The sequence below is a fragment of the Gadus macrocephalus genome, chromosome 3, assembly GCF_031168955.1.
Source record: "Gadus macrocephalus chromosome 3, ASM3116895v1".
Lineage (NCBI taxonomy): Eukaryota > Metazoa > Chordata > Actinopteri > Gadiformes > Gadidae > Gadus > Gadus macrocephalus.
The window spans coordinates 10,565,644-10,579,133 of NC_082384.1; the positions used below are offsets into that span (position 1 = coordinate 10,565,644).

A 13,490-nucleotide genomic window follows, 5' to 3' on the forward strand; every position below is an offset into this window, starting at 1 on the left:
CAAGTCACAATAGATAGACATTAATTATGAATAATACTCATTGCTCCATTTGTGTGGCATTAATTATCCTCCCAGTTCTATTCTTACCTGGAGCTGAGGTATAGGCACTCTTAGAGAAAGGTCAGTGAGGGAGATAGGGCTGGTTAGCAACTGCATGAAGTCACACAATGAAAGGAGAGAAACCAAAGGCTTGCTCTGTTTGTGCGTGCGTGCGTGCGTGCGTGTGTGCGTGCGTGCGTGCGCGTGTGTGTGTGTGTGTGTGCGTTTCCCCTTTTTTATAGGGACATTGGCTTGGGCTAGTTGGAGTGTGAGGGAGTGTTTGCATGGTGCCATGTTCGGTCTGTTTGTTGGCAGCCTCATTACAGCCACATGCTGGGTTCAGGTTGGATGGGGGCGGATACAGAGAGGACCAAGAAGAAGAAGAAGAGAAGGAGAAGCAGAAGGGGAAGAAGGAAAAGGAGAAGAAGGAGAAGAAGAAAGAGAAGGGGAAGAAGAGGAACAGAGACTGTGTTTTCTAACGAGCTAACGTAAGGAGGAAGGAACATGTGGGTAATGAGGAAAGGAAGGAGGGAAAGGTGCAGAAAAGTTGAAATAAAAGTGTTATCTGCCAATTGCTCGCAGTGTGGAAGGAAACCTATGTGATGTGGTGACATGTTGCTGTATGAAGAGTTTGATTATATAATGGAGGGACGTGGGTCTGTTGGCTTCAATTACAGAACCCTGTGTGTTGGTACAGTGAAAAAATGGATAAAAGCTTTGACCGATTGATTCATGAATAAATTAATAAATAAATTCCTAAGGAAGTACAAGATAGAAAAATGTATCTTACACAAATACACAAATAACTGACCAAGTGGTAGTTAAAGTTCAAAATGAGTACTTAAGGTAAATATCAACGTGCAACTCATTTGAACCCCCTGACTTTGGGAGGCATTGATAAAACAAACAAAAGACCTCCTCTCAACGACATTGAGAGGAGGACAGGAGGAGCAGGGGGGGGGGGGGGGGGGCACGTCTTGAGAGAATAATCTTCCCTCAATCTCCTGTGAGGAGGGGGGGATGATGAGGGGGTGTGGGGGTCTGTGGTCCCAAGCCGGGGCTTAAAGGTAGATTCCTCTGCTTGGCACCCACAGAGCACTGCATATGTCCTTCACCCGACCTCGGTTGATGGACGGCGCAGGAGGCGAGCAGGGGGGGGGGGGGGGGGGGGCATCTGAGGGACTGGGGAGGAAGGGGTATTGATCAATGTGTCCAGTGTGTCTGCCTCCCTGTTTAAAGTCACGCCCGCATGCCGGCGAGACCACAGGGGTACTGTAAACACTGTGGGGGAGGGAGGTTCTGCAGCACAGAGTACACCGGTTGATAAAGGTCGGGATGATGCGGGCCCCCTTCTGTTGGTGCTTCTTTTTTTTGGTCCTATTGGTTCTATTTATAATTGCTTTATATTTCAGCATTGAGTTACATGTCAGTATACAGGTATGTTGTAGTGTTGCAGGTATATTCCACTTCTATTTTAGTACCGCTTATATTTAAGTATTGAGTTACATTTCACTGAGCAGGTCGATTTTAGTCTTTAAGTTGTAAAAAGGTTTTATTTTTTAAGTTATTGTTTGCTAGTGAGATTAATTTCAGTACAAAGGTATATTTTAGTGTTCAGATATATTTAGGACACACTTTATTATTGCAATATATTGTAGTATAGATTTCCATTTCAGGATACAGGTAAATTTGTCTTCCGATATATTTAAGTTATGCTTTAGTGTTGTGTAAAGAGTTTAGTATTAAGCTGCATTTCAATATACAGATAGCCTATACTTTTTTATTCAGATATATGAACATCAAATGTTGAGGGATATTGATTTCTTTGTATGGGGAGGGGGCGGTTATTTTTCTGTTGTGGTTTGGTTGCAGACCCAGGGTACCTGAGGCTTAGTGGGCCGTCTGAGTGTGGAGGGACACGACCCGACAGACCTGCAGGCAGAGCTACAGCGTGTCATCTCCCTTTAATTTATTTCAGTAAGCAGGGATCTATGCACAGACCTAGTCCCTGTGGACACACACAGAAACACACACACACACACACACACACACACACACACACACACACACACACACACACACACACACACACACACACACACACACACACACACACACACACACAAACACACTCTAAACATTATTCTAATAAGCAGAGATCCATACACGCAGACATAGTTCTCAGCCTGTTCCATTGTGTAGCTCACAGCCTCAACATACTAAGGCATACTTAGACAAGAGCCTGAAGAACACAGATATGTTCCCAAATGGTAAAATTTGGCATGAGCGGCACTAGCAAACACACACACACATTCCAACACTCACACACACACTTGCGGAGATGTGTATGTGCAGGGCATGTGTCATCACAGCCCTTGTGAGCAGAGGGCCCAGTAGTCCCACCCTACAGACCACTCTACCCTGCCCTCCCCCTCCTCTATGTTTACTCCTACATGTCTCACCTGGTCAACAGTGAAATCAGCGCTCTTCCAATCCTTTCCCCCGCAGCCATTGCTAAACACTTCTGTCTTGAGACCCACCAGCCTCACCCCTTCTCTCTCTCTCTCCTCTCTCTCTCTCTCTCTCTCTCTCTCTCTCTCTCTCTCTCTCTCTCTCTCTCTCTCTCTCTCTCTCTCTCTCAAGAGGCAATGGTGGGCCGATCTAGACTGTGGACCCCCACTCTCTCTCTCTCGATCCCTTGACCCTGGCCAGCAATGAATAACTTGCTGGATCAATTGATAGATCTGCGGTGTCGGAGCGGCCGTAACTAAATCAGCTGGTGCTGATGATTCAGCAGGGGCCGGCGAGCCGGGCCTGCTGTCACCAATCACCCACCACTAGCACCGGCGACAGGTATGGACATTCTGCTGTCACTTTAACCTAATTTATAGCCAGCCATCACATTGATTAACCTTGTGCTGTGGTTTGGCTTTCTGCAGAAACGTGTGTCGGGAATTAAAAACAAACCGAATGTTCCTTTATGACACTTCAATTATATTATATGTTATATCCCAGTATTCAGGTGTGTTTTAGGGTTAAGACATGCGTTAGTGTTCAGATGTAGTTGGCTCATTATTGCTTATTATAAGGTTTCTGTACATGACTGGATCAGTACATAATTGCATTGTGGATTTGGTAAATTAATGGTGTTTATTTTGTCAGCTATATTATTACCCTGTAATAGGCTTATGGCTTTCCAGTATATTTATCTTTACACGCACACATATATATATATATATATATATATATATATATATATATATATATATATATATGCATTATAATTGTATGTTACTTCTGTGAAGCATTTTTTCAGTATTTATTTTTCAGCATTATCTTCAGTATTTTTGCCCATATAATGTTGCTGCTATCATTCTGAATATGTTTAATTTTCTGTTATATATATGATATTTCAGTATTCAGCTTTATTTTTGTATTCAGATCAATTTCAGTCATATTTAAATATTCAGTTATATTTCAGTATTGTGTTCCATATTCAGTATTACTTCTGGCATCGGTGTTCACATTTTGTATACAAATATATTCATTTTTCAAGTTGCAAATTGCAATAAACCCAACCTTCCCACGCTTCCCATTCCACCGAGATGGGAGAAGCTACAGTGGCCTGTACTGGCCTTTATTCTGATTGTGCAATGTGCCAGTAGGAACGTCCAAAATTATGTCATTGTCTATAAAAGCATTTAATCGTGAACCTAGGATACAATGAGATAAGTGAAGAAAGCAAAGAGCCGTTTTCCATTCTGGGCTACTATAGAAAGAATGCAACATGGCATGACGGCAAACAAAGAGACAGGTACGGGTAAGTCAGCAGTATTATTTGTAGAATGTAATTTATCTGATGTGATTTTATTAATTTTTTTAACATTATTTCAATCACTTTTGTCAGCATTTATTACAGATATGTCCAGGTAAGTGAGGGTGTTGAAATGTTATGTACTTCACCTTTAAATGATAGATTTTGTGATTGCATCTCCAAGTTGGTGTGGATGGAAAGAACATGAAACAACCAATAATACTGTATAATAATACTATCCACTGTTCCAATAATATCAATACATGGCCATGCAAATAAAATCCCTACAGATCTTTAAGCAATATATATAGTATTTCTGTCTTTAGAAGAGGTCGAAGGTGCTGTAGGTAATATTTCAGACTTTTCTTCTAAGTAATAGCTCTTAAATCCTACCTACAGGACTTTTAAGTAAAAGTAAGTAAATTGTGTGTTTGTGTCTCATTGTTCCAGTAAATAAGGTATTAACTAATTGGATGCAATAAAATACTTTTAATGAATTATCCCAAGACTGCGCGGACTCTACTATGATTGTTGTTGAAGTTTAGTTATATTTTAGGATTGTAGTTATCGTCAAAATACATCAATGCCAATTTAAGTACATGTCTCTTTCAGTTTATTTCATTTCATTGCATATTGCTAGGATTCACGAGTGTATTGTTGTCATCTATGCTTTCACATTATCATTAATGCACGAAAATATGTACTCCAATATACATATATGTGTAATGTATTTATTCATGCTTGAATTCATTATTTCAGTGTGCTTCCATACAAGATGTTTGCATGTTGTAAGTTCAAGGTCAGGCCTCATTTAAAGGCCGACGTTTGTTTCCCCAACGTGACGTCATGCAATGCATTCTGGGGGAAATGAGAATCAATAGCAAACCGCTAAAATTGTACCTACTTTTTCGTATAACATTCCATTTTGTGATACCTAACAACCTTAAATACAATTAATAACAGTTTAAATCTTTATTACCAACAAGCAAATTGCACAAATTCGTTGGAAAATAACCCTGCAACACAGCCTTTAAATAAAGCAAAACATAAACATATATATAGAGATATATAGATACACATCTCTATAGATATGGCCATCTCCTGCACAAACTGCGATAGCTTATCCTGGCTTTGAACTGCGGGCCGGGGCCTGTGATTCACTTTGTGTTCCTGGCTGGCGTGGCCCTGGGCCATCCTCGCTCTCCCAGCTGCAGCCTGCACAACACATCTCAGGGCTCTAATGAAGCACGGCTAACTCCTTTAGCAACAACAAGAGAGCGGAGTGAGGAGCCGGCGCGCTGCACGCGCACACTAAAGGGCTCTGCGTTCACTGATGAGATCATGGAACATTTGAAGCTTTTCATGAGGAAGTGAGGGCTACAGGGGGGGGGGGGGGGGGGGGGGGGGCGGTAGGAGATACGCCATGGAACGACACACTGCACTGCAACTGTAAACGGGGGTACCGAAACTGTACCAAAAACCGTTGTTTCCACCTTGTTTATCCTTGAGTGAGTGGTCCTGAAAATGGTCAATTCTACCAGAGAAATATTACCGATAATAAGTAGACCACGAACATGTGCCATCACCCTACACGGTATCACTTCCAGTCAGACATGTGCAGGAGCGCGCCCCCCGTCGAATGTACACAAGCACGCAGGGCGCGGGTTGTGATCTGAGAGAAGCTTTAGCTTGACAGAGTAGCGTTCCAGAGGGCCTTTCTTGTCTCAGAGAGAGGGTACGAGAACAATAGCCTGCCGACGGCAGAGCGATAGCGAGCTCATTGGTTATTGCACGGTGCCTTTTGTCAGTGTTGTGGAAAGTACAACCCTTAAACTCTAACAAGGAAAGAGATAAGGAAACCACCGGATAAAGTTGAGGACCTTTATTTAGAACTTTAACAAAGTAATTTAAAAGCCGAGCTGGTCTGCAGAACACCTGCTTTTCCAGCTTTGGCAAACAGTTTTTATAGTCGCGCTCTGTGATTCCTCACATAAGCTCCACGCCCGGGCTGTTATCAAACAATGCCCATACATCTACCGACTTCCGTTTCTTCCTGTTCTGTTCATGGTCTTTAAGCATAACTTGGTTGGCCACGTATTGGTGGCTCAAACCTTTCACCCAGTTCCCCTCATCCTTACACCTTGCCTCCCTTATCCATCAAGGGAAAGCAGTTCCCCTCATCCCTCGCCTTCCTTATCCATTTCTTTCCAATCCAACACTTTTTAATCATAAGGTTGTCTCGACCTCATCACAAGAATTATATTGTACCGGGAATATTAGATACTGGTGGCACAGAATAATAGATGATCTTTTTAGGAAGCTAGGGTCCCTTCAGGAGACTCCCCAACACAGTGTTCTTTCCCCACTTATCTCATTCATAGAGCATTTAAGTCAAGATAATGATGATAATCCTTTTAAGGGTATAGTAAAATTCTCCCACATCAGCAAGAGAGTTGATATTGTGACATCGATATTCAGCAGACGGGGCAATGGCTTGATGACCTTAAATGACATCCGACACATAGCAAATAGGCTGATACAAATGGGCGGCTCTCTAACACTGTAAATTCACCCGATCACTCATGACCTGCAAGGATGGGATAATGATGAATTCATAAAGGATAGGGATACAGAGGATAAAGCATGCATCAAAGGTCCAACGCTTCCAATAATCACCCCTGACCAGCACAGAAGAGAGCTCTCTTGAGCTTGCTGAGATAGATAGTGTGTGTCGTATGGGGCACGTTAGCTATAGAAGCTACCCGAAGCAGCGAGCATCTCTAAGCTGTGTTTAATGAAACTTTGGATATGAAGTCAGCATCGCAAGGAGGCAAACAGAAACCCATCTCCACTTTCTCAGGCAAGAGAAGGCAATGCGGCTGTTCCACTGGCGCACTCGTAGTGAAAGTTATGTTGACATGGCAATTTTTTTTCACACACTACTCGTCATTTTGACACGCAGTGGTTAGTAGTCTGACATTTTAGGGCACCGATGATGTATACATCTAAAATGCATTTTTTTTAATGTCTTTTCCAATTTACCTTCATGTTGCTGCCTGTTGGGAGCAAAGGCTACATCTCATGACGCACAGAGTAACAAATTGGCATGATGGCGGATCATCTGCAATTTGCAGCTGAGGCTTCCTTATATCCAGGTGTTCAGGTAAAGAAGTACCATTGACCTGCTGATTCAGTCATCCACATCCAATTGTTTGGAAAGCTTGGAGATTACGTTCGGAAAGCATAATGCCTCATTAACCCTGAGGGGTGAAAGGCGTGGGCAAGTAAGGGAGGAAGAGAGACAAGAAGGGCTTTGGCGGTCGATGAAATGGCAACTCGAGGCCATGTACGACTACGCAAAAAACAAAACGCTGAAAGTTAATGCCAGTGATCAAGATGTCAGCCTCAGCTCAACAGTCGACCATGCCTTCATTGGAGAGTGCACTGCCAATGGCAAAAGGTCCAATTCAGAAAACCCAAGCGGGAAACAGCGATGCAAGCGGTTGAGAGAGAGCTCCGCTAGTTTCCACCCTAGTTCAACATGTGACTGTTAAAAGCAGGCCGGCACACTGCAGTAAGTTAGTGCTTCAGCCAAGGCTATTAGGGGTTATCTAAGCACCGAGCCAGGCCCTGTATCTCCGGCGCTATGGTGCTTACACACTTGGGCTTTCACTGTGATGTATTGCACTATATTAAGGCTGTGGAGCTAAGAAAGTCACCGTGCTGCCAGCGTCACGCTGTGGACACTGCATTACCCTCTCCCTGTCACCCAGTGCCTTACACAGGATAGAACTCTCCATCCGTCTTTCTACTGACACATCTCCCTGCTAGTGTCTTTCTGTCTGTCTCTCTATGGATGTATGTCTCTCTTTCTCGCCATGGTAAAATCTCTCTATGTATGTATGTGCTCTCTCTCTCTCTCTCTCTCTCTCTCTCTCTCTCTCTCTCTCTCTCTCTCTCTCTCTCTCTCTCTCTCTCTCTCTCTCTCTCTCTCTCTCTCTCTCTCTCTCTCTCTCTCTCTCTCTCTCTCTCTCTCTCTCTCTCTCTCCTGATCCACTACACTGACTCTGTTCATGCCTATTCAAATAAATGTAAGTGAAGGGGGTTGGCGAAGAACCAAATCATTCATTTTGGAGGCTTTTAATGTGACTTATAATGTTTTCGAGAAAGTTGTGTGATGCTGTAATATTAATGAAGGAAAACTCCACTGATAGTTCTTTGACTTTAATTAAAGAGTAAAAAGCACTTTAATGTTAATGCTTTTTCAAGCTTCCTAAAATGTCGATGTTTCGGAAGTTATCTTTGAATAGCAAAAACCCTACTCTTGTTCCTTTTTTGTGCAAAAATTTACGAAAGCACTAAAAACAATAACAGAACGTTTGTTATTTTGACTCTTTAACCGATCAAACATCATGTGTTGAAGGGCAAATTGTCAATCTCAAAGATCTCCAAAAACCAGTAGGCAGCAACACACGCACACGAGTGAGTTGAGGAGCGGGTCTGCTGCTGTAGCTCTGCCATACCCTTTCGGGCAGAGCAATTAACTTTGAATAAAACCTTGGAAACTTGGATATAACTTTGATCTCGCTTTGACTGTGTTTGAAAATATGAATAGTAGCACTGAGGGAGAGCTCAGAGCTTGTTATGTAATAGGTGATGGAAAAAGCGTCACTGAGGGCCGCTTGTCATTTGAATGCATAGCGGGAAATTGGCAGCCCACACCCAGTTGGTAACATTCATGATACTATGAATGAAAAGGCTTTCATCAGTGTGCCCTAACCCAATAGAGGATGGGTTTAAGTAACTAGCTTTTGCATTGTGGAATCGTCGCCACAATTGCAGCAGCAACAACCTAACTGCACAAATACATAGGGCCATTGGATAACAGGAAATGATTGCATATCTGCAATGTCGGAAATATGATTAACTGTCAGAAATAATAGCATGTGTTTGCTTTGCCTGACAAACAGCAATGAGCATACATTTGAACTATGAATGTCCTAATCTATCGAAAAAATTGACCGATCATCCTATCAAGCATAAGCATAAACGTGTATGCAAATTGTGTGTATGTGTGACGTATGCATGCATACGTTTGTTAGTGTGGGTATTTGTGGATATGCATGTGGGTTTGTCTGTGTGTACGTATGTTTAAATGCATGTGTGTGTATGCATGTGTGCGTGTGTATGCATGTGTGTGCTTGTGTCTGTGAGCGCGTGTGTGTGTGTTTGTGCGTGTGTGTGTGTGTGTGTGTGCGTGCGTATGCATGTGTGTGCGTCTGTCTGTCTGTCTGTCTGTCTGTCTGTGTGTGTGTGTGTGTGTGTGTGTGTGTGTGTGTGTGTGTGTGTGTGTGTGTGTGTGTGTGTGTGTGTGTGTGTGTGTGAGAGAACGTGTGAGAGGGGGTAAAGACTCACGTTGTTCATGTACTCGCTCAGCAGGTCCTGCAGGGCCTGGCGCACGGCGTTGCACTCGGCCACGATGCGCTCGCGGCGGTCATCCCGCGTGCACGAGGAGTCGGCCATGAGGGCGGCGCCACTGATGATGCTCTCCAGACGCTCCTCCAGGGAGGGCCGGAAGCGGGCCTCGCTAAACGTCAGCGGGTCCAGGATGATCTTGTTCTGGAGGACAGGGAAACCATGCAGAGATTAGAACAGGGATACGGGAAAAAAAAAACAGAGAAACCATGGAGAGGATAGGACAGGAACCCAGTGGAACCAACAGAGAACCAAAATCATTTGAAGAACAAGGAGTAATTGAGGACGAGAGAACCAGAGATCTAGAGAACCAGGAGCACCTTAGAACCAGAGCTCCAGAAAACAAGGGTAAACAGAGAAACTGACAACCAACAGAACCAGGAGAACAAGGGGAACTAACAGAACCAGAGAACCAGAGCACCAGAGCACCAGCACATCAAGAGAACCAAGAAACAAAAGTAAGAGAATAATCTCTTACAGGCTTTTGGTAGGTCGTCTCCATATAATGAAACCAATTACTTCCCAGCCAAGACCTGAATGATGTTCACTGGGAAACGCAAACTTGAATATCTGGATGGTCTCCAGAGGCCATCTCATCATTCACCTTCTATTACTGTGGACTGGATCTGAGTATCTTCAACAACAATGAGCTTCATTAGACTTCATTAGCCACGGTGAGGAATGGTGGCAGAGTGAAGAGCAGAGGAGGAGACAGTGATGAAGGAGGGAAGGGGGAGACCTCGGGTTGGATATAGTGAGTCTAACGGACCTTAACAAAGAGCAGAGGACATATTTGGCAGTGCCCAGGGCAACAGAAGGTTCAAGGCAATCTGTCTGAGGAGGTAGCCAGAGGAGAGCTGGAGAAGGGTGACCTTCAAAGTTAACTCCAAAGCCTTGTTAACTGTCTACCACAACTCCCTCACCACCCTTTGGGCTCCTCTAGCACACAGTGGCTTCCAGGGGTACTGCCCCACTTCTCTCACACACACACACACACACACACACACACACACACACATGCATGCAACCAATAACGCACACACACACACACACACACACACACACACACACACACACACACACACACACACACACACACACACACACACACACACACACACACAAAAATAGATACACTTGCCCACCTGCTCATTCATGCACGTATGCACACACAGACACACATACACAACAAACACACACAAAAAGGCACACACACAAACACACACACAGGGCCACCTGCTCATTCATACAAACCCCCACACACACACAACACACACAAATTCCTCCCAAAAAACACACACCAACCACCCACATCCAAACCCATCTGCTCATTCACACACACACACACACACACACACACACACACACACACACACACACACACACACACACACACACACACACACACACACACACACAACCATCTGCTCATTCACACACAAGCGCACACACACAAACACAGACACACACTACATTATTGAAGTTAATACCGAATAGGTTTTTCTTAAGAATATCTTTAGAGAATCTGGCAGGGGAAAAAATGGCCGCATTACCGGTAGTGATCTCAGCTTTTATTGCTAGTGTTTAAAAGTGCTGTCTGCAGCATTTTGAAGTGTGCTGCGGGGGAGTGGAGGGGGGGGGGGTTCTGCAGGTGAAGCCATGCTGGTGTAGCAAGTCTCTCAGTAACAGAGGCTTGCCTGCCCAGCAGAGGGCCATCATAGCAGAGGGCCGCCTGTCCATCATAATCACACACAAACCATCATCTGATTCTGCGTCCCTGGGTTCTTATGTATCGCATTAATGTATCTCAGAAATGTAAAGCCGGGCCACACTCAAACCAAGAGGAATAGCTCACACACTCCCCCACCAGTGTTGCCAGGGGATCTGCCTCCAAAGCAGGGCATCAGAGAAACTAAACAAAAATCCACCAGTCCACCGTCACCACGCCAGTTTTGACCAGGGTCCCAAAGGATTATTGCCAAAAAGCGTCCAAGTAGGACGCCAAGTTAGGGGTCCAAGTTTGTGTTGCTGGAGAAACACAAAAATAAAGACAGTCAATCCATAAAGTCTGATTAAGATTCTGCTAAATAGGCAGTGGGTTCATCTGCAGTGCACAAAAGTTGAAATATAATTTAATAGAATGAAACGTGAAACTATGTGGAAACCAAATGGTTGCCCTGAATGTTTCGTTAGTCTGCTCCGGCGTCAGACTGCATTATTTATGATGTTGTTTTTGTTATTGACGGGGCGACATGGTGAATGAGCTGGTGAGTCTTGCGCATGCAGGAGGAGTGAGGTGTTGAGTGTGAGTCTGGTTGTCAAAATGGGTGTTTGGGCGCATGTCTTGAGTGTCTTTGCTTTTTTGCTTTTATGTTCAGGTTGCTCACGTTGTGAAGTTACACATTGACTTTGTGCTGCAGGTTCTGCACTTCATGTGCACATCTGAAAATCTGCAGGGTTGTTATGGATTGATTGATGTCGCTGTCTGTCTGTAAACAAACAGCTGGTCCTGATAAGGCAATGAGTCGTCTGCTATGAAATTGATCAGAATAACAAAATCCTCTTGTTTTGGATAAGTGTGTTACAGTTACAAAAGTGAAAAACAGTGTTTTGATGCACGGGGAAACTATTTAAAAACCTTTTCTTTTTTTTTCAGAGAGAAAAGAAAAAAAAAGGCCCTGGCCATGGCATTAAGCAATGTGAGTTGATAGGAAATGGCTGTGTTTGTATCATGAACATCACTAGTTAATGTTTAGGGAAGGGGAAAAGGGGCCCAGAAAAAGCGACAATACACCAAGGAAGGGAAAGATGCAAGGAAGAGAATCAGATGAAAGGGAAAGTGAGCAGATCCCCCGAGGACTCCATTGTTATTCCAAGCAGGATGTCAAGACTGTTATCATCGCTGGCAAGTTTGGAATAGTCAAAGTAGAAGAAGAAATGAGTGCCGCTTAGACAAAAGTCAAAGGGTGGTTCTTTATTCTTCTTGTTTTTCCTGTAAAATAATTTGCCCTCATGTGGCATTTACATGTTTTTGTATCACAGCATAAACTAATAGCTGAAAGTCGTTTGTTTTTAGAAGTCAATCTTTTAAATGTTACGCTTGATTCTGAGCTGCAGACGCTAGCGAAATGACGTTTGCACTCTGCTGAGCGGCATCACGTGACAGGAAGCTGTACAGCAAAGCCCGGCCTCCACAACCTGCCCTAACCTCGTCCGGACACTAGGCCAGTCGCTCCGCCGGCATCATGGTGTCAGCACTCAGCCGGGTGCCATCCAGTGAACCACCACTGGAGGCGTCCGGCCCGGATGGGTGGAACCTCAGTTCAGCCCCCTACCCCCCCGTCATCAGAATGTATGTCACGCAGGGCCCCGGCAGCGGGCTCGTCCTCGCGTTCCAGGCCGAGCATGTCGTGACCGCGGGGGGGAGTTGTGGGTGGGATGGGAGGAGAGGAGATGGTGAAACACCCACTGTACCGCCCTCAGGCCCCGGTGACCCAGCGTTGGAGGCTCTCGTGCGCGTGGTGACTTGTATGCGTCCTGACAAACCACCGCTGCCCCGGAGGGGGGGTTCCTGAGTCACGTCCGGCCCGCTGATGGTTAAACCCTAATGAGGAGGGCTATGACTCTGGGCCTCGCTCCAACCCCGGCGCTGTCACCCCGTGCGTTGCGATTACAGATCTCACTTGTTTCATTAGAGGGGCTCGTTTGTGTAAACATTCATTACGAGCGGGAAGTGACTGTATCCGTGCTCACTGAAACGCCATTACGGATGAACACTTCCAAAAAAAAAAATTTGAAGCAAATGATGCATGGCGGCACTTAGGGAGGAAATGCTTCGTCCGGAGCCCCAGCACCTCTCCACCCCGTGATGTTCCTACAGCACTAATGGATGTGACGGGCCTTCAGCTCAATTAAAGCTGTCGTTTCTTAAAACAATTACAGACACAATGCACTTCTCATTGGAACTTCATTGGATATATATACATTCTTTTTTTAACAGCGGCTATTAAGAAAATCACTGCCCGTGTCACATATATCGATACCAGGTGGCTTTATAATCGGTGTATATTAAATGGATTTGAACACAGACGATACATAAGGCTTCTAAAACGTCTCGCACAAGAGTCTGCTTCACAGTACAGGATACAAATGGATACAACAC

At 44.5% G+C, this 13,490-nt stretch overlaps 1 protein-coding gene across 1 annotated transcript in view; it reads right to left on the reverse strand.

Annotated features, from left to right (window-relative positions):
- Positions 1–5,284: 5,284 nt before the first annotated feature.
- The window catches only part of LOC132454059 (catenin alpha-2-like), an 81,320-nt gene continuing 73,114 nt past the window's right edge, over positions 5,285–13,490 (reverse strand). Inside the window, exon 7 of the mRNA XM_060047227.1 lies at positions 5,285–9,472. Coding sequence (XP_059903210.1) covers positions 9,005–9,472 — 468 coding nt within the window. The 3' untranslated portion in view covers positions 5,285–9,004. The remainder of the gene's footprint in view (positions 9,473–13,490) is intronic.